This window comes from Poecilia formosa, unplaced genomic scaffold, assembly GCF_000485575.1.
Source record: "Poecilia formosa unplaced genomic scaffold, Poecilia_formosa-5.1.2 Scaffold7, whole genome shotgun sequence".
In the NCBI taxonomy this organism is placed as follows: domain Eukaryota; kingdom Metazoa; phylum Chordata; class Actinopteri; order Cyprinodontiformes; family Poeciliidae; genus Poecilia; species Poecilia formosa.
This window is the reverse complement of record NW_006799946.1, coordinates 2,784,790-2,806,281: the sequence shown is the minus strand read 5'-3', so window position 1 is coordinate 2,806,281 and position 21,492 is coordinate 2,784,790. Positions and strand designations below refer to the sequence as shown.

Here is a 21,492-nt window from a genome sequence, read left to right as displayed (position 1 = left end):
AAAAAATAGAAAAGTGATGCATGCATTTGTGCTCAGAGTTGTTTACTCTGATACCCGAAAATAAAATCCGGTGCAAGCAAGTGCTTCAGTTGTTGCCTAATCCAGGGTCATGATCAGGTTCCACGAAAAGCTTAGCTGCAGACATCTACAACTCAGGTGAAGTGTTGGTCGGAGAACTATTGGATGTGCACTCTGCAAATCTGGACGTCATTGAACGGTGAAGGAAAAAAAAAAAAAAAGGAGAAAGGCCTGTTAAGATATTTGAAATTCCGATCGTCGTTTTTGGTTATATAGTTGATAACGTGGAAAAGTGACACAACGCTGCATCTTCAGTTCAGTTATTTTCAGCAGGCGGTCCAGTCAGCATGTGTGTGTCTTTGTGTACCCTCATGCGCGACCTTTGTGCTGCACATCACGGCTCCACAATGTGATCAATTATCACCGCGCCTGTGAGGCTTCGTGCCTGAATGAATGCATGAGCTGCTCGTCTCCTGACGACGACGCATACGCTTTAGCTGTCATCGCTCGACCGAGGTCGCTGTCCCCGATAATTAAAAAGAGCTCCATTGTGATGCGGAGAAGCTGCTGTTCCCATGCATGCAGCACGGATCAGATCGGATGACGATGACAGGGGCCGAGTGTGGAGAAAGCGGCGATGGGAAGGAAGGGAGGGAGGGAGAGGTGGGGTGGGGGCATGGGGGTCCACGGTCCCCGCTGACGGTGACCTCGGCCAGGGTCTCGCTCACCAGCTGCTGCATGAAACGGGACACCGGAGCCCCTCTGCTGCCTTCCACCTGGATTGCTTACCTGGCACACACACACGGACACAAATGCCAGAGGTATCACTTTGCTCTTCAAGTGACTGTACAGTCATGCAGAAATTGCTTTGTGTTATGAAAAATCTATAAGAGTTTTTTTTTTTGTTTGGTTGTTTTTTTTAGCTATATCATTGCAGTTATTGATGGAGACTGTTAAAAGTCTCAAATTCCTTTAAGACGACATTAGAAAAGGAAAGACAATACACAGCGAGCGAACGATTCTGATAACTTACCCACTGCGTTTACTTTTGGGGAGATGTAACATTCGCGATGGTCGGAGAAACGGTGCAAATCCATACTTAAGGGACTTTATCATAGTTATTGTAGTATCATAATTTCACACTGATAAAAACGTGTAAATGGTCACCTTTCATCTGAGTACGTTTCTTCAAATAGCCCCAGTGGTCATCAGTGATTGGAAAAAATGTGGGGAAAACCCACATATTACAAAAGTTTTATCCAAAACTAATGAAGGCTGACAGCAAATTCCGACCCCCCCCACCCCCATCCCCATCAAACTTCAATGAGCATCATGGTGTTTGGACTTGTTATCTGTTTCTGTCAATGTGGATGAAATTATAATGGAGCTTTAATTCCAGTAGTAATTACACACTTTCTGATGTCTTCCATCAGAAAACCAAGGGGAATTTGATGTTTTAGCACAACATTAACTCAAAGCACGTGTCCTAATCCACAAACATGGCTTCATTCGATAAAAATGTACGTTTTTGCAATAGCTGAGTCAGGTGAGAACCTCCAGACAATCTTTGGATTCGAGATATTTGGAGAAATCTTGCAAAGTAGAACAAGTAAAACATAACCAAGTCACCATGTTGGACGGAAACTTCATCCTAAAATTCAATCAAAATCGGCAAAGTAGAAGTGTAAGGGTGCACACGCTTATCCAACCAGATAATTGCTATTTTATGTGATAAGCCTCACAGATTTGTTTCTTCTCAACAGGACACGTCCCACTAAAAAGTGCATTTTTTATTTTATTTTTTATTTTTTTATGTCATTTAACACGACGATGTTCGAGATGTTCGCTGTTCATTTAACTGCTTTTTAATGGCGGGGTGGCACTGTGCTCACCATTACATCATACGTTACAACGGTCGGCGTGAGGCGAAATAGTTGACAGAGTGTGTAAATGAACATCCATTCAGCCTCTGTGATTATTATGACATCGGCAGAAGCAGATCCATCAAATCGCTGCACCTAAGACGCCACGGCAACAAAGGTCTTTGGAAAAGACAAACTGCTGCTGCAGCTGCTGTCATATTTGTGAGTGTAAGCAGCTGTGTTTGGACTAGACCGCTATACCTTACACAAAGACCATCTTAGCGTGCTCATTCATCAGAACGAGCCCTTACCTTAAATAAAGGGCTTACATGAGGGAGTGGAGAAACCTTCTGAGTTGAGTGACAGAGCGGGAATAAATGTTAGAAAAACACACGTAGTGTTATGTGTTACATTATGCTTTGTCTAACGAACTGTTCTTAACCCATTCAGGCATCTAAAGAGACAAATTTGCCTCATTGCTGCAGCTCAAATTTCCCATCGCCTGGTCTGTGTCTTTGCATCAACCCTAACCGTGCCATGTTCAAAATATACAGTCTGAGAGGTAATACTTAATCTGTCTGTAACACCTCATAAGGTTCTAAACCAGGCTAGTTCATCATGTTGGCCCCCTCAAGTCTCACTTTGTCTCCAGAGCAATAGCCTTGGGTGATAAATAATTACTTAGCAGAACCTTGACTTCTCTCCTGTAGTGTTTGCATGCTGTCCCCTCTCTCCGCACCGTAGCACTTTGGCGGTTTTAATAATTAACCAGGTCCTTTTGCCTCTGCCTATTTAAATTTCTTCTTCTTGTTTTTTTTTTTTTTTTAGTTGGCGCCATGTCAACAATTGCTCAGAAAAAGAAAAATTCAAAGCTGCGTCTATTCCTTTTGCTTGACATTGTGTTTGTTGTGTTTGTCTGACAGTTAATTATGTGAAGAGTTCAGCGTCCGAGACTTTTTCTTTTCAAAATCAAAAGAAAAAGGATACGTTTAAAAAGTTGTTAGCAGCTACGTGCTGCGGCAGCGAAACCGCGGCTCGCGTGTGTTTTTGTGCGCGACGACCTCCGAGTGTGGAGGGCCATCGTCTGTAATGAGGGGGAGGTAAACAGGGTCGAGTTCTCATTTATTCATAAGGCAAACAGAAACTGTGCACTGAATGGGAATAAGTGTGTGATGATTTATTTAAAGCTATTTGTTTCGGGCCACACAGGCTAATTTTCCCCCTTCAACAAGCGGTGCTCCTTATCCAATGGTTTCCATCCTTCCGTCCCACATCATTCTGTTTCTTTTTTAAGTGTCTCAAAATAACAAGCAGAACAATTTGTCAAACAACTATGTGTAGTTAATTTTATATTGTTGCAAAGCGACTCACGAGGCCAGTTAATACAGCAGAAAGAGAAACGTGAAAGGGAACAATAACACAAAGTAGGAGGATATTATTATTGTTTGGCTCTGGATTCGGTGGAAACATTGGATCGAACTCGTTCTCCTGAAAATAGTCTCCAAGCTGAAATTTAAAAGTAATGAGGTATGTTTGGATGCTGAGCTTTTAGGCCAACGGATTTAGCCTTTACACAAAGTCGTTTGTGAAGTGGCAGAAAATAACTTAAAGTGATGACAGCATTATGATGTGAGGAGTCTTTTGTTGAGCAGGGACAGGGGATGTGGATCCGAGTTGTTGGGAAGATGGATGAAGTAAAATGCAGGACGGTCCCGGGAGGAAAACTGTTAGATGTTGCAAAATACTTGAGACGGAGAATGAGGTTCACACTGCAGCAGGACAACGTAAAGTCAAAGCTACAGTCAAATGGCTTGAATCAAAGCACATTTAATTGTTGGAATGCTCCAGTCAAAGCTCAGACCTAAATCTAACTAGATGTCATCCATCCAATCTGACTCTTTTGAGCTGGTAGACACACACTTTAAAAGACTTGCAGCTGCCACTGAACCAGAAGTTTGTTCTACAAAGTTCTGGCTGATGGAGACAACGTACAATGTCATGCCACACTATTCAGATTTGTATTTGTTGTAGATAAAAAAAAAAAAGTATATAATTTTCTGTCCAGTCCATAATCATGCACCATTTTGTCTACCACATAAAATCTCAATAGAAGGTAGTTTGGGCAGCATATTTTCTGCCAAATGATGTGACGTTTGAGTTCAACCCGTCTCTAATCAGGCGTAAAGATGAATCATTTTGCTTTTAAGAGCTGTCACTCTGTTTTCAAGCTACACACAAACTTCTATGTCAAAAGGCACTTCTACAAAACTGTCTTGCTAGCAGACAATCCTAATTGCAAACCCAGTGTGTGTTGCCTGCTGTATTCTGGGCCTGAAAGTGACAGTTCAAAGAACAGCCCTGCGGTTTCCCACTACCATGCTAACCAAATGCCTTTTCATTATAAACGAACAATCAGCCATTTTCATGAGATGGTTTTTAAAGTTAAAACCAACAATTTTGCTCTGACATTTCATTGGGTTTGTGTTTGGCAAGCCACAACCCTTATTCTGTCATGGAGAGAAAATGTGGAGCGTGGTTCGTGAGGAAGTACACAAACAAAAGGTCTCAGAGGATGAAAAGTGCTTCCCATTTCGGAATCTATTCAGTTTGTTGGATAAAACGTGCACGCCTCAGAAGAAATACTACTTTGGTGGTGTTCTTCTGCTGTAGATGCCAAAGATCACATTTCACTGACAGAAAACTCTTGAATGTATGAAATAAATAACACTCTGTCTTTCCATTGCTTTTCAAAGTGGGTAAATAACTTTTAAACACACTTTTCTGACACAAGAGGAGGCTTTGGAGTTGCCCCCTCAAAACCTGAAATGCAGCTCCATTATGGATAATAAACATAGCGTCTGTAATGACACCGTCTTGAAGCCTGGCTGTAAGCAGAGAGATCGTTTTGGTAGGAATTTATTGAGTGGACGTATGGCTGCATTTTGGCAACACATCGAAACAAAGTAGTGATCACTTTTGCCACAATGCTCACCGATGAGGGACGTGTGAGTGAGATCAGATAGCCATCAGCTGTTAGTTGTGCATTTCAGATTTAACATATAATTTTCAGTCTGTGTGTGTTGTCTGTCATTACAAAATGTTTGCTGACAGCTTTCTCTAACATTCCAACAGTTTGTTTTCCCGTGATAATAGGATTCGACTGACTTTTTTTATTTTTTTTTATTTTCTTTTATTTTGTCAGTGTCTGAGCCAATTGAAGGAGCGAGTGTTTGACTGAAGTTGCTCTTATTGTTTGTCGCTATCTTCAACTGTCATTATCAAATGTTTTGTGGTAAATGACGTGTAAAGTAATGATGGACTGATTGAGTTCAGCTGATGGGACAGTTTCTTTAGATTACCATTTTCACAGATGCTAAAGCCTTATGATTAAAATACAACACTAATTATTTTCAGAATAGTAAGACTTGTACTGTCAATATAATCATAAAAAGAAGGCTACCCTAGTTATTATGCAGGAATGTGCTAATGAATGTACATTGCGATAGTATTGCTGGTAAGGACTGGACCTTAAATTACAAAGTCTACCTGAACACTGCCAGATTTTTAGAGCTTCATACTTGTATAATTTGTATAACAAGACACTGTGGGACATTCCAGATTGAGCTCAGAACAATGCTCTTAAAAATTTCTGTATGGTGCTAGTATGCTAGGTCTCCAAGCTGCTGTCAACCGAACCCAACTTCCATATTAGATAAATGTTGAGTTTGTGAACTGAAATTCAAGTTACAGACTTTGATATCAGTCATTTATTGAGTTTAGCATCATAAACATCAATCAACTTTCAGCCGCCAATTAAACAGGCGACACAAACAAGATATGTTCTTCAAGATGGAGCCCGTGATAGATAAAGCTGAACTTGAACCCAAAGGGACGACTCAGTCTGCTCTCATGCACCCCCCGTCCTCTCCCCCAATAATCACCTCAGGCTGTTTTGATTAGGACTCTGTGTGGAGTGTGGCTGGTGGAGCTGTTTGCTCAGGCTAGGCCAAGGATTAAGGGTTTCTCTCACAGGAAGCAGAGAAAACAGAGGTTTGATCCCCCACATGTCCCTCCGCGGGGCATAAGTGGGTGGCGATCAGACTCCAAACCAAGCGGTCACTGTGTGTGTTCTTTACGATACAATGACAAGCCACGTCTGCAGCACATGCTACTGGGCCAGGGTTGGGATAAATGCACAAAGTATTCTGGCTGCGCGTACTGTTTTTCACTTCTGCTCTTTTCTTCAAAGCGACCTCTTGCTAATCCTTTTACTTCATAATTTTGCATGGGCTCAGGGCACACACACACACAAACACACACGCACACGCACACGCACACTTGTTTGCACAGAGTGTAAAGTTACTCAGAGTGCAGTCATACAGTCCATTAACAGGTGCATCTCAGTTAATGAGAATATCATCAAAAATTAATTTATGTCCATTATCAGTTTCAAACAGGGAAACTCATATATTCTATACAGATTCATAAAGTAATTGATAGAGCAGTGGATCTATGTAAAGTGGGTGCTATACCCAAGGTTATTAATGGAAAGTTGAGTGGAAGGAAAACGTGTGACAGAAAAAAAGGTGCACTAGTAACAAAAAATCCTATTTAAGAATTGGGATCTATGGACTGTAGATGGAGTCAGGATTTTACTTATAGATGTATAAGGATCTATACTTAGGCATGATACAGCTGTCTCATTTGTGTTAAGCCACTCCTGAACCATGAGACAACCCAGCATTTCACATTAGTTGTCCAAAATCCTCTTTTTAAAATTAAAGTAAAATTTATATTTCATTTGAAAATCAAGGTCCAAGGCTCTAGAGGAAGAAAGGAGGGCCACTGAATCAAACTTGCTCGAGGTCACAGTCGAATCTTCCATAGTAAGTGATGATTTGAGTAGCCTTGTCATCAGTTCACTGATTTTTTTTAAATTTTTTTATTTTTACTAAGTTCAATGTCAGAACGTATTAGAAAGTTTCATAATTCATTTTACTGACAAGCATTATGGAAAGGCTGTGACGCTGGTAGCTCACCTGAACTATATGGAATATCTATGAAGCATTGCAATCTCAAGAGAAAAATGAGAGACGTCATAGCCGACAATGGAGAGATAAAGTAAAAGTCACAATTCAAGAAACCATAACACCATGAGGCCTCAGGGGCTTAATTTGACAAACTAATTGTGCACAGGTGACTCTACACAGGTGCTCCGATGTGTATTCAGAAAACTGTGGCATGAGGGAAAGGGTAAACAAAGGATTTGGGAGGGATTAAAGAACATTGGATCAAAGAGCTTTGCAAAGCTCAAAGAAATGCCTGTCTATCTGCAGCGGGCTCTCTCTCTCTCTCTCTCTCTCTCTCTCTGAAGGAGTTAGAAAAAAATCCATGAACATGCGGTCTGTGTTTTTCAAGCTCGAAGCAGCTCTCCCCAGGACCGTGCCATCGATACTGAGCTGAATTCGCTCTGACAGGGGTGGCCCGCACATCCTCTCCCAGCAGATGTTGCCATTCCATTTTCTCTTTTACGCCGAGCCACCCTTTTAGAGGCTTAAACGCGAGGAGGAAAACTGTCGGTGTTTATTACCGTGAAAGAACCGTCAGACAGGATCTCCCGTCCTGAGCCACTCGGGGAGGAACAACAAGCAAATTGAACGAGTCAACAAATGGACACCGACCTCAGCTTCCCTTTGTTCCCTCAGCTGTAGCGCGTGTCCCAAGACCATTTCAGCACATTGTCAGTCAGCGCAAACCTTTTTATTATTTCAAAAGAGCAAACTGCTCATTTGTCAGGCGGCATACCAACACGCTGTATAATTTACATGTTTGTCAGCACTGCAAGTTTTAACTGTCTAACTGAAAGCTTGTTGAGTCACTATGAATCGGCTATTTAAGGCCCTCTTTTCTTGCAATTTAGCCAGAAAGAATTTTACGAGGTGCACTAACCTTTACTACTTAGAAGACCGAGTTAGTGGAAGTATACTAATTAAGGTTATTTTGTGGAAGATGGCTGGATCAGATTATATTTGTTGCCTGCTGAGCACTTAGCAATGAACTGCCAAATTAGCAACTAGTATTGCACGTTTAGTCTAGAGGCGGGACGTCAAATGAGCTGTTTATGCCCCAAAACCCTCCAATATGGGTGAAATTAAATTCAACAGTGAAGAGTGGGCCAAAATACATCCAGATGCAAAAGACTCATTAACCTGTATTGAAAAAGCTTGATGGGCAGTTGTTCCCATTATTGGTAGCAGAATTAGTTGCTACTTCAGGTTTGTTTGGAGAGATTTTTTTCCGTTAATAAATCATCAGAAAACGTCATTTTGCATAAAGTTATTTCTTTCTGATATTAAAAGTGTTGGAAATCTGTAAGGGGGCAAATACATGATAGCAATGCTGATTAAAAATCTGTTCATAATTTTTTTTTTCTTTTTTACATAGTGGAGAAAACATAATCGACATATTAACTGTAAAAACCAACCCATCCTAAATAGATCAAAAATATAATTGATACTGAAAAGTGTCCTTCTGAGTTTCCCAAGGTGCAAATAAATAAATAAATAAAAGCTTACAACACACCCCAAATTTTAACAAAACAAATCCTTCCTTCCCTCCCTTGACACTCTGCCTTGGAGGCTGGACAAAGATAAGCAGAGACAATATGTCAAGGTGTATAAGAGGAGATACGAGTGGAGCAGTCAAGCACTGTTCTGATTCTGCTGGCAGCTGGGCTGGTGAGATGCGTGAGCGGCGCTGCAGCAGCTTTAATGTTTGGTCTGTAATGTTGCCGATTTGGTGTCCTATTAAATCCCACGCTTTCTGAGGTGGACAGAAAACAGAGTAGACACAGACCGATGCTTTCATTATCACATATTTTATTCAAGGAGTGCCTATGAACGTGACAACCCAAACAGCTGAGTGCATATTATTATTCTTTTTTTAACCTTTACCTGACTGTTTTCCCAACACACACCCCAAAAACACGCCGATCGTGTGCGGTGTCACACTGCAGGTAGTTAGAAATTAGGAACACAACCGAGCCACTGTTCTAATGCCCGGCGGTTTTCAAACAGACCTCCACAGGAGCCTGGTTTCAAAGTAAAGGACAACTGGTGGCGGCGTCGAGTGTGTTCGCTTCACCGGGAGGCATGTTGAGGAAATCCGAGTCACAGTTTTGAAAGGTCCTGTTTGGAGTTGCTTTTCCCTCCATTGGAGTCAATGTTGCTTAAATAACACTGAGTGCTCTCTCTCTCTCTCTCTCTGCCCGTAGCTTCATTAACTGAAGACGGGGAAACGACCCTTGAAATAACAAACTCACAGCTCTGGAACCGAGTGCAAAGCGAAGTGTTCACACAACACATTCATCTCTGTATATCAAAAAAACATACAGATGTGAATAACCTGAAAAAGTGAAGTGTTAGAAAAAAACAAAAAACAAAGTAAAACTCAAAAGCAAAACGGAAAGGCTTAGTAATCTCAGAAAACAGTCGCTGAGTTATTCAAAATACATACATAATGCGCATACACTTTTTGAATAAATACCTTTCAAAAATACAAATACATTTCTTTTATCTTTCCTTCCTCCTTATGCGATGAACAAACTTGTAAAAGCTTTAACGCATGTTTAAAACTCATTTCTCCCCTGATTTTATTACTTCTGTGTAGAAAAACTGCATATTATTATATAATGATGCTCATCATCTCTGTCTCACTTCCGCTGGGATTCAAACTGAGGAAATGCATGCCGATAACATGGAGCGATGTGACTTAAATCTTTAAACGAGTTCTTGAAATATATGAGCACAGGTCAGAAGAATTTCCGCAGAAAGAGTTTTGCATATTGTTTCCCTAATCTGTAGCTTCTGCATATCGCTTAAAGCTGATTAACGAGTGGAAGAACTCCTTGATGGTAGGAGAATAACACTCAGAGAGACCGTCTATGTCTGTGTTCACATTCGGATGCTTCCACCAACTAACCTTTCACTTTAGAAAGCCAAAAATGCTGATTGAATAGCTTCGAAAGCTTCCGATTGGTTCATTCACAACAGAGTTAATTGGAGGCACACTAGGGGGATGTATTTGAAGGCAACACCTGCAGGAAAAATAAATTAATTAAAAATAAAAATCAATGAAGACATTAATAAGAGACTTGTGGATCTCCACAAGTTTGGTTCATCCTTGCGTACAACCTTCAAATGAGTGGAAATGCTTCGATCATTTATTTGAGTTTGGTAATGTCCAGGCATCACGTAGCTCAGGAAGAAGGCTAGTTTGTCTCCCAGGGACGAATGTGGTTAGAAATGTGTGAATTAACCATAAAAGGACGGTGTCCTACTGTCAAGCAGGCAGAAAAGCAATACAAAAAAAAAACTCAGACTGTAGTTTGCGTATGCATTTGGAGAAATAGTTTTTGCAACATGTCCAGTATAAGATGAATTTACTTTATTACTTGGCCACTGTCGTGAGAAGAAACTAAAACATTGGTCAAAATGTTAGTAATCTATTGTTAGGAGCGAATACCCCAAAAATATTTAATCCAAATCTTATGCTTTAATGGGTAATTCCACAAAATATTAAGAAATAATTGTACATTTCTGAACTTGACGAAAAGACAAAAAAAATAAAATAAATCTCAATCATGTGACTTTAACAAATTAAAATAATTGTGCTAATGCCAACTGACTGACAGGAGCCAAAGTTTAGTCTAATGTAACATCTGGTTTAACTAAGTGTGTAACTATCTGAATTTCAGAAGACTTTTTTTTGTTTTTGTTTTTTCATAAAAATCCAATAGCTTCCATTTTCAATTAATGACTTTGAAACAAAACAAAATTTGGGGTTAGGGTTAGAGTGTTCCAACTTAAAGCCCAAAGTGTCAAATTCTCATACCATCAAGTGTTTGCCTAAGAACCCATTGTATTTCTCACTCATTATTTAGCAAAGAAAAGAAGAAAAAAAAGACACATTCAGTGATCCCAGCCAAAGAAACGTCCTGTCATCTGGTAGAACTTCATGTTGAAGGGCCTGTAGAAGTCCCGTAGCCTCTGCACCACCTCGGGATCAATGTTCGGATGGGTTCTCCCTTTGGTTTTTCCCAGGCAGTGGGGCTTACTGCTGCCCTCTGCCTTCTTGAGGCATGGGAATCCCTTGGTCTGGTTGAAGTAAAAGTGTTTGTCTGTGATGATCCTCTTGAGGCCCAGGAAGTCCTGCACTCGGCCCAGCTCTCCGGCCGGGTCGCTGATCAGACGCTCGCCGCTCACAAAGAGGATCTGGTCCATGGGGAAGTACTGCAGCCAGTTGTCCAGGTGTTTGGCGTAGATGCCGATCTGGATGGCGCTCCAAGAGGTGTCAATGAGCCCCGTAGTCCTGTTTTTGAAGGTGAGACTCTCAAAAGAGGGAATATCGGGCTTCTTAGACAGAGTCTGCGTGTAGTCGGAGATGGCTCTGGTGACGGGGTCTCTCACTACCACGATCAGTTTGGTGTCCCTGGACATGGCCGATATCCTCGCGGGGGCCTCTCTGGTCACAAAGTAGCTGGGCGTTTTCTCCATGGTGATCTGGCCCTCCAGGGTTTTCGGCATCAGATCCCTGAGAGATGATAAAGAGAAAGTAGGATATTTATTTGATCTGCACCTTTGACTAAAGCACAACGCAGAGACGTCCGTTACGCCGACGACACCTGAAAAAGACGGTACTGCAAAATGTATTGAACATGACTGCCGTTTTGACTCTTTTTATCGAGTTCCCAGAGAGAGTGACCAGACTTTCTTCCCTTCTGCCGTGAGCACAGACTCACATAGCTTTGCCCCTCCCGCACCAACTGCTGTGCACTGCTGGTCAGGTAGCTGATCCTACCACACTTTCCTGCACTTACCGGAAAATGTTTACCTTTTGCTATTTTCCCTCTGCTCAGCGGCCGTAAGGACAGTGACCTTAAGCAAAGTGAGTAAAAGCAGCCAATGAATGATTAACATGCCCTCCCTCTACCATTTAGAGTCTCTGCAGAATACAGCTTTAAAATTCACCAAAGTACAGAATGCAAGCGTCAATTATTCATTTGCTTGCCTGGTGTTGCTCGAAGTGAGGATGGGGAGCGGCTAAGTGGCTTGGGCTGTTATTGGGGTAAATGAAAAAGTTTGCACACCTGTAAAAAAATAAAATAAAATAAAATAAAAAAACTACAAAGATCGCATAGAAGAGGAGGACGTCTGCAGATTATTCAACACTTCAGCATGTTGGTTACAGGATCATCCAAGCACATATGATCAAAGGACAAACAGCTTGTGCCTGCCAGTCAAGATGACAGGCACAGAACCTTCTTTGTTGTCCTGAGGCTGTTGTACAATCATGCTCTGTTTAAGATACATGGAAGAAAATGAGGCAGAGGCCACCGAGATGTTTGCTGTCGCTGCGCTTCGCACAAACCCCCCCCCAAAAAACAAAGACGTTAACTGTCGTGATGAGTGTAATGCCTGGAGCTGCTTAAGGCTTCGCTCAAACACAGTTTGTAATTACTCCCACCCCCAGGCTGACGTGTACACCTTCATCTGACACGCTCTGTGGCAGGACAATGATGTACAAAAAAAAAAAGCTTTCTAATCTGGCTGAGATAAAAAAAAAAAAAAAAAAAGCTTTCTAATCTGGCTGAGATTATTCTGGCACTTTTTGCTCGGTCTGAAACAAAACAAAAACAACTGTTGTACTTTCAAAATTGTTTCAAGGTTGCTTGCGCCTCTACTGTACTTTTTAAGTTTATTGGTTTGGAATTTTGCCACATACCATGGGCTCTTTCCAATTTGGGTTGATTATATTTTTTAGTAGGTGGTACAAGAAATCTATAATGTTTGCCAAGTGTTTATAGTCAGGTTGAAACACATCTTTTGAGCATATAGTTAAGATATTAGGTGAGACGCTTATTCAAAAAACAATGTCCTACCTCCCCACAATGCTGCAACATGCAGGAAAGAAACAACTATGGTCTTACATCTAGTTCAGAAAATACTTCAATTCTGTAATGGAAAATCCAACTAAAGGCACGGAGTTTTGGTGAACAATAAAAGCAATAATATAAAGTGTCCTGCGTATTTTGGGCATGAAAATTAAAACCTTACAAGTTACCATGGAGTAAAATCTATTTACTACCCTACTTAGGCACAAGTACTTTTTGAGGTTAACATTTCTAAAAGCCGGGTGTCGATGTATCACAGCACATCCGGTCTTCGTGGCTCAGCATGCTGGGTGGCTCTCCTCTTTAAGGAGCCGTTCACGAGGTCAGCAGAAGAGGAACAGGAGGGAAGAGGTCGATAAGAGCAACAGCACCAACAAGGGTGCACCGATGTCTCGACATCAGCCTGCGACTCTGACCGTCACCCGACCTCCAGAGTCCTCTCAGTATCTGGGATGTCTTCCACAGCTGTGCAGCGAGCAACTTGGACAAGGCTCCTTTCCTCTCACATTAGCGCTGCCTCATCGCACCAGAAGTACACAGTGAGGCTGTACGATGGTGCTTTGAAACAAAAACCAATGTCATCTGGGACTACAAAGGCTACTAAGCTCCTAAGCCAATGATAAAGAGCAGTGAGACTAATTATTGATAAACTGGGACTTGCAGACGCCAGCATGTCTGAATTCCTTCCTGCCTGTTTTGTAATCATGCTGATTCGGGAGCGACTTGAGTTCCAAAATGGACCGTAAAACGTATAACTCTGCAATGAAGAAGAACATTATTGTGCTTTGAAAAAGACATGAGTCTGTCCAAAAGGAAGCATCCATATTTGATGGTGTGCGTCTTGCTTGCTCTGTGGTCGACGCTCTCTCATCAGTGATGTGGTGGAGTTGGGGAAACTCAGGAGGGATCCTCAGAGTCAGGAAGAATGTGGTATGTTGTGATCAGGACAACACATAGACGGTGCTGTTCAAAGTATTCACACCGGTAAACCTTTTCACATTTTGTCACAACCACAAACTTGGCCAAAAATGGGAAATCAGAAGGAAGCCATTCTGTAAAGAAATTCATTCAATTCAAAGAAGTCCCATTTGCGGTTAGCCATAAGTGAGTAAAGGAGACACACCAAACATGTGGAAAAGTGATCCCTGGTCAGAGGAAGCAAATTTATTGGTTGACTTTGATTGTAAATATCCGTTTTGTTTTTTCCTTTTAAACACAAAACGCTGTACTTAGGGGAAAACGCTGCACATCATCCTGACCACACCATCCCCACAGTGATATGGCGGTTGCAGCATCATGATGTGAAGGTACTTTTTCTTCGGGGAAGTTAAGTGATCCTGGAAGGAAATCTGTTGGAGGCTACAAACAACTTTCAACAGGATCACAATCCTAAACATACAGCCAGAACTACAGTGGGACGGAATGTCCAGTCAAAGTACAGATAAAAATCCAACTGAGAATGACTTGAAAATTGCGGCCTGAGGAATGTGCAGAGACGGCACAGACGTCGCCCAAGAAGATGTAATAGCAGCCAAAGGCAATTCTACAGACTATGGACTCAAATGATGCCCACCTTTTTAGTTACACTTTTTTTTTTTAAATATATATTTCTAGAAGGAACTACTGCCTGTTCTTCTTTACATTAACAAAAGAAGAATACACTGTGTATAGAAAGTGTGTTCCTTCCATTTACAAAAAAAAAATCCCAAATTTTGGATAAACCATTCCAAAATGTGGAATAAAGGACGGTTCATATTTTTGGTTTGAAGTATTTCGCAGCATGGCCTCTAAAACAATCCTTACATTTAAAATAGAACAAAAAATGGGTGTGCCTGTATGCATGTACAACTCTTCAGTTTCACACTTCAAAAGAGAAGCAATGAACAGTGTTTTTGTTTTACTGAAAGCAAATTAAGCCTAAGTCTTTCTTTCCACTGTGCAGCAGCGAGCAGCACTTTCCAAAGAAAACCTCAGCGGCTTTAGTACTGTAGGTGATGTAACAGATGACAAAATGTCCAAGCGCCCGAGATTTACTGCAGCTCCCAAGTCTGCTTTTTGATGTCTTTACAGCGCTGCTAAAATACAACTCCCAAAGCCCGCTGACGCAGGAAACGCAGGCAGCAGGATCCGTTCAAGACACAAGACACAAGCTCCTAAATGAAACGCAGCAGTCTTCACTTTAAATCAGCTTCACTGCTCTGGCATGTGTGTAGGAGCTGCAGTGAAAAAAAAGAAAAAAAAAAGGCAAATATTAAGAGTGACAGATGTTTAGAGGATAAACAGAGCAAACAGTTTGTGTACATGACAGAACATTACAAACTGTAATTTTACTTATATGGAACCAAACGTTTGAAAACGAATGCCAAGGGCAGCTCTACTCCCAATTACAAAAACAACAGGCAATACATCACTCAATGCACCCCTTTGTAAGCTTGTCTATAAACTAACCACCTTGAAATAAAGGCTCTGATGCATCATTGCTTTTCCCAATGACCGAGTTTTACTTGCAAACTAATTCCCTCTGCAGCCATGTACAGCCTGTGACTCATGTCTCACCACAAATGAACAAAAGAGTGCATTAATGGCAATTTTTTTTAAAAACTGTGAATCATGTGTACGCATTAAACATTTAATGAATTAGCACTAAGTAAAACAGAATCAGCTCCAACTGGGCTCCTTTCTTGTCAGCTATGACCTTTTAGTAAGCAGTTTGGATCCCAGCCAATGTCTGTCAAGTGAAAGGAGTTGCAACAACACGGAGGCAAGTGGGCATGAGGGCTGACCACTTCTCCCCCACCAATCTTTGGTTCATTTTTCTTCCTCCAGCAGGGAGCCCTGGCAGGCATGAAAACACTCCCACGGCATGGCCCTGCCACTGCCACCAGATAATAATCTCGTAATTGGCTCAATATTTTTGCTATTTTGAGGCGACGGGAGGGCCCCAGTACCGCTCTCGGCGGCTCGGGCTCACCAGATATTTTCCAGGTCAGCGGATGCAAGCGGAGGTCAACGGGTAAAGGAGGAGGAGGAAGTAGGGGATGATTTAGAGTAATGACCGATGTGCGGTGGCGGGGGAAGCCCACTCTTTTCAGCTTGGAGCCCTACAGCTTTCTCAGCCTTGCGTGAAAACACAGTACTTCACCTGCCGTGTGAGCTGTAAGCACCGACTGCGCTGCCATACGTAAAGCAGCTCAAATGAAAACATATGAAGTGCTTGGGTGGAAGAAAATAAAGTGTTTTTTTTCCTTTACAGATTTCTTCTTTTCTTTGTCTTTTGTCACACTTAAATGTTTCAAATCTGCTACGTGTAGATGAGCAGAGTGTAAACTAATATCAGTGTCCAAATGGTTTTACTTGAAAGAAAAGGCTGCCAAAACCAACCAGACCCTATATGAAAAAGTAATTGCCCCCTAAACCTAAAAACTGGTTGCGTAACTGGCAATGAGTCTTTTACATCACTGCGGAGGAATTTTGGCCGACTTGCCTTTGCCGATTTGTTTTATTTCAGCCACAATGGAGGGTTTTCAAGCATAAGCGTCCTGTTTAAGGGAACGCATCTGAATCAGATTTCAGTCCTGACTTTTTCCAAGGTGAGCCTAAAACCCGTTTTTCAAACCAATCGGAGGTGGAGGTGCATCGTTCAAGTGCACTTAAGCTTAAAGTTGCCAAATGATGGCTATTGAATAATTTTTTTTGGTTCAGAGCAGAATTTATGATTCAAACAGTAACAGCAAGTCATCCAGGTATCAAAGCAGCAGAGCAGCATCAGACCGTCCCCATGAACATATGGCTTTAGATGTTCTGGGTATTTCAGTGGTTGAGTCGATAATGACTCAACCACTGAGTGATTTTGGTTGGCTGGACACTCCTGGAAGGTTCATCACTGTCCATATTTTCTCCAATCATGGGTAATGCTCCATCTTTTAGGTAAAAAAAATGTGTGTTGTGATAGCGGATGAGTGAATGCAGCTCCAGGGTAAAAGGTTTCTTTACTTGTCTGGTATAAAAAGTAAGCACAAGATCAGCCTAAAAAGAGGACAGAAAGATACTATCTATAAACCCTAAAAGAAACTTCCTTCATAACATCCTTTTGTCCTCACAAGTACCAAACAACGGCTGCTAATACCAGGAAAGACTAAATTGACTCAACTGACTGCAACTCTGAGATTATTGAGAGATGCAACAAGACATTGGCTTATGACTCGAACCAACTGACTTTATATCTGCCACGACTTCATTAACAGCATTGCAACAGTTGCTGGGCTTTCAGAAAACAATGTTTAGTGAGGAAGTCACTAAACAGACTAATATCTTCAATAAGGCAAAAGATATTCTTCTCACATTTTGACCATTTGCTCAACTTTGTAAGTTCGTCATGTGTTTATCACTGCCATTTAGTCTGGCCAACAGTTGTAAATAAAGTCTGATACTCTATTCTGATAAGGTTAGCTGTAATGCAATGAGCCGTGGTAACTAAAAACAGCAACACTATTTGCTTTGACTATAATGAGAACTCCGATGAAAAGCTTATATTTGACATTCACATCGTAAACTATAGATCCATTGAAAAATACAATCCAGCACAAGATTTCTGAAAAAAATATTAATAAGGCTCCAACAGAAACAAAACAATGTTTGTGGGAAATGTAGGGAGCTGGGAAGTAACTCTGACTCTGTGGATAAGAGAGCTTAAGTAGGAGGATATGGTGAACTCTTGTCCTTCAAGAAATAGCAACATAGAGGACACTTTCTGATAAGAGCGTTTAAAAGTAAATAAAAAAGACTTCTTTTCAACAACAGGAAATGTGCTGTCAAAATGATGAGTTGTTATCTTTGAAATTAGACAAAGTGGATATGAATGGGTTTCGTGGAGGCGTTCTAACTGGGTCCAGAGAAGGAAATTAGGCTGAAAATGAAAAAAAAAAGAAAAGAAAAAAAGAACAATAACAAGCTGAGATGGCTGATTTGGAAAAGCTTGTAAGCATTAATCATTTCTCCCTGGTATTAAAAAAATGAATGAAGATGAAATGCATCACCCTCCACTGGGCCAGGATTTAGAGAAAAAAAAAAAAGAGACAAATGTAAAAGTATAGCTTTGTTGTATTTTTGCATTTATCTTCACATTCAGGTCTAAAAAATGAACATGGTTACAATTAGATTTTAGTTAGTGTGGCTCCACTTGCAAAGTTTCCATTTTGTTCTCATACACACTTTAAATTAAAAATAAAGGACAGGAAGAAAAAAGTGGTCCAATGTGCGCTATTATTTGCTGTTGGACATTTATTGATGAAATAGTATTTTATAATCCACTGTGATAAAACATTCTCTTAAAGCCTGTAAAATGCATCTTCAAGCTGGAAATGTGCCTTTCCACTGAGCTGAGGCTTTTCTCTTCTTTTCTTCTCTTTCTTTCGTACCATAGAAAAACCACTATGTGATTTCGTAAAACATTTATAGTTGGCTTTGCAGCTTGTTCTTATAAATTTGTCAGCAGTATTTTAACAGAATCAGTCTTCCTTTTCTTCTCCCCCAGTATATTGCGTAATGGGTAAAAGAAAGCTTTATCTTTATGGCCACGCGTTGAATTATTCACCCGCTGCTTTGGAAGACTGATTGAGGGATGCAGAGTGGTTGGAAGGATGCGATCGAGTTGCTTTGAACCTTTTCCGACTTTCAGATCCAGGCTGTGTGTCAGAGGTCAGGAAGGTGACGTCCAGAATGGAGTTGGAAAGATTAGTAAGAGTAAAGTGACAGAAACAGCAGAAGACATGATTTAGATGGTTTGGAGCAAATTCAATAAGATATCCAACTGAACCCGCATGCTAACAGGAGATTTAAAATGTTTAGAAAGTTTCAACAACAACCTAACAAAGTGGAAAATATTCCTGTGTAAAATTTGGAAACCAATACTACTGTGCTCTTACAGATACAGTTTTGTGTAGCTATGGACACAGGCAAGCATACAGAACTGATCATTGGTATTATATTAGCTTGAGCTTCCGAGATGTGTGTCCGTCACATCAACTGATTGTATGTCTGCTGAACTAATTTAAGGAAAAAAGACTATAAGACATGAACATCTTTTACACCATTACACAACTTAAAAGTCCAAACTTTATATCTTTGGGGAACATAAAGTGGCCAAACAGGCTCAGTTGATCTTTCATATTGATACAGCCAGCAAACCTAGCTGACATTTCCACATAAATACATGGATCAAACCCAGCAACATGCATCTGACTAGCTTGTTAGCTGACCACCACTTCAAGGATTTATTTTTATTTTAACAAATACATTACATATTCTCACCGCAGGTAAAGGAACTTTAACTGTAACTTTGTATCCAAAAAGGATACAAACATTTCTAGCAAGTAAAACAGCTTGTCTGGCTAGCTTGTTAGCCTTCCGTCACTACGACAATTCATTTACATTTTCACCAGGCTCATGATGATAAATTATTTTCATTTTTAGAGATGATAAAAAACAGTTTATATATTTGTTCATAATTTTAATTGTTACATAGAAAAAGTGTGGAATTTGCAAGCCTGAGAACACCGTGCCAAAAGCAGAGCTGAAGCTTTGATTGCAAGCAAAATTACAAACCTAAAACTTGTCACATCAGTTCTGTCAGGAGGAATGGGTCAAATTTCTAGCAATGTTTTTTATGCTTAAAGAAACTAATAATTTCTCTCATTTTTTTCAAAGTTAAACTGGCCTCGTGAGATGCATTTGAGTTGGAGATATTGTGTGGAGTCAGGAAAAGTAAATAAAAAGAACTTAAGATTACTGATTGAAGTGTCTGAAAACCCAGAAATGTGGATTAATTTAGCATTAAACCAAATTGTGACAAAAGTTCAGCAGTACATATAAACCTGGAGGAGCTGTGTGTTATATGGACTGCCATCACATGGGCGGTGTGAGGCTTTTCTCAGAAAGCACTGCTATTACTTTTTCATATTTCTCTGACCCAGTTCAGAGCTACAAGCAGCTCGAGACAGAGCTTGTGGAAATGACACTTCAGTGGGATTGGCTTTGGATAAAAGCTCTCTGCTATTTTTTTTTTTTCTTCATTCTGCCAAGTCAGTTTTTCAGGACTCAGCAGCTTATGAGAGATAAGACACCTAAACTTGGCTTTAATGCCAAAGCTAATTTTCAAGGTATTGTGGTTTGAAATGTTCCCTCATATGCTAAAGGTGGTTTCATTAGGAAGCATTAGGCCAGTATGCAGCCCTTCTTATCTTTTTCTACGGTTTTTAGTGTTGAAACAATCTGGAAAATGAACTCAAATAGGACTCATTTCATAGGGTATTTAAATTCCCCCTTTAAGCCTGATCTGAATGGAAAATTTCAAAGCCCTGTGTCAAATTTGTGAGAGCAAAATTAAATATGAATTTGTTCAGCGCAAAATGGAAGACTTTAAAGGGGTCTACTCTGATAATTAACCATAACAAAAGACTGGGTCTTTTGTCTTTTGGACCACTGGCATGGTAAATTATAAGCCGCTGAAACTTTCAATATGAGCATTTGAGGCTTTTTACATGCGACACATGGGCTGTCGCTTGGAAGATATCTGCTGTGTGCCACATCTCTGTTGGCCCACATCCCACCTGAGTGGCTCCACTGCCACTGCTACAGCTGCTGTTTGTGTTGAAAGACGAAGGAATGGCAATCCGAAAAGGATCTCAGTAGCTTGTGATTTAAATAATAAAAAGGCAAACTCTAATAACTTAAGTAGAGGGTTTGATCCTTCGTGAAACAGCTGCTGAAATGATGAGCTGGCAGATAGACAATCCCGCTGATGTTCTCTCTTTTTACCAGCACAGACACAGAGACGCAAGCTTTCCTGAACATTCTGCCTGCTCTGTCTGGTGACACTTTAAGTCACAAACTGTTACACACATCTCTTGTACATTTCTCTTATAGATGACTTCTCTATAAGTGAAAAACAGCTTGAAGAGAAATGTGCTGTTCACAGCTACGCTCGGTATTAATCATTCCAAATGCAACTTATTAAAGAACCTTAACAAGCAAAATATTATGGTTTTATTACTTTTTAATCAGACAAGAATAATGAAGAGTCTCAAGAACATTTCCAATATAAACAGGTACTGACTCGGAACCAGAATAAACTTTTGAAAGCAAATACAGAAACATTTTCTTACTATTGAAGCTAAATTCGATCTTTACAAATAAAAAAGTATTCAGAGCTGGTGTACAATTGTAGCGCCATGCTATTTCAGCTGCTGTGTGAATTTGTGTCCTTTTACACATTTCACTATGTTTGGGTATGGCACAAGAAACAAACTCTGTTTTGTGAAAACAGAGGCCTCTCAGTCTAATAATTATATAGCTACATTTAAAGTAGGAAATATACAAAAAGCTAATTGTGCATATTAGCTTTGTAAACAATTAGCACAAATCACAGATTTCATGTCTGATTTTGGATCTTCACCTTTTATGACTGGCTGGAACTAATTTTAGATGATTAGCTCCTAAATTTTAGTTTAAATTAAGGGAGGGGAAAAAAAGTTAAATGGTAAATGGCCTGTACTTTTAGAGCACTTTATCAATTCAATCAAGACTGAGCACCTGGAGAGAACCCACACATGCACACATCATTATGAGGTCCCACAGGGGTCAATGTTAGGCCCACTACTGTCT

The 21,492-nt window shown here is 40.5% G+C and overlaps 1 protein-coding gene across 1 annotated transcript in view; it reads right to left on the bottom strand.

The window, feature by feature from the left end:
* Positions 1-10,083: 10,083 nt before the first annotated feature.
* Positions 10,084-21,492, bottom strand: part of LOC103151383 (heparan sulfate glucosamine 3-O-sulfotransferase 3A1) — a 33,422-nt gene continuing 22,013 nt past the window's right edge. Inside the window, exon 2 of the mRNA XM_007571407.2 lies at positions 10,084-11,471. Coding sequence (XP_007571469.1) covers positions 10,850-11,471 — 622 coding nt within the window. The 3' untranslated portion in view covers positions 10,084-10,849. The remainder of the gene's footprint in view (positions 11,472-21,492) is intronic.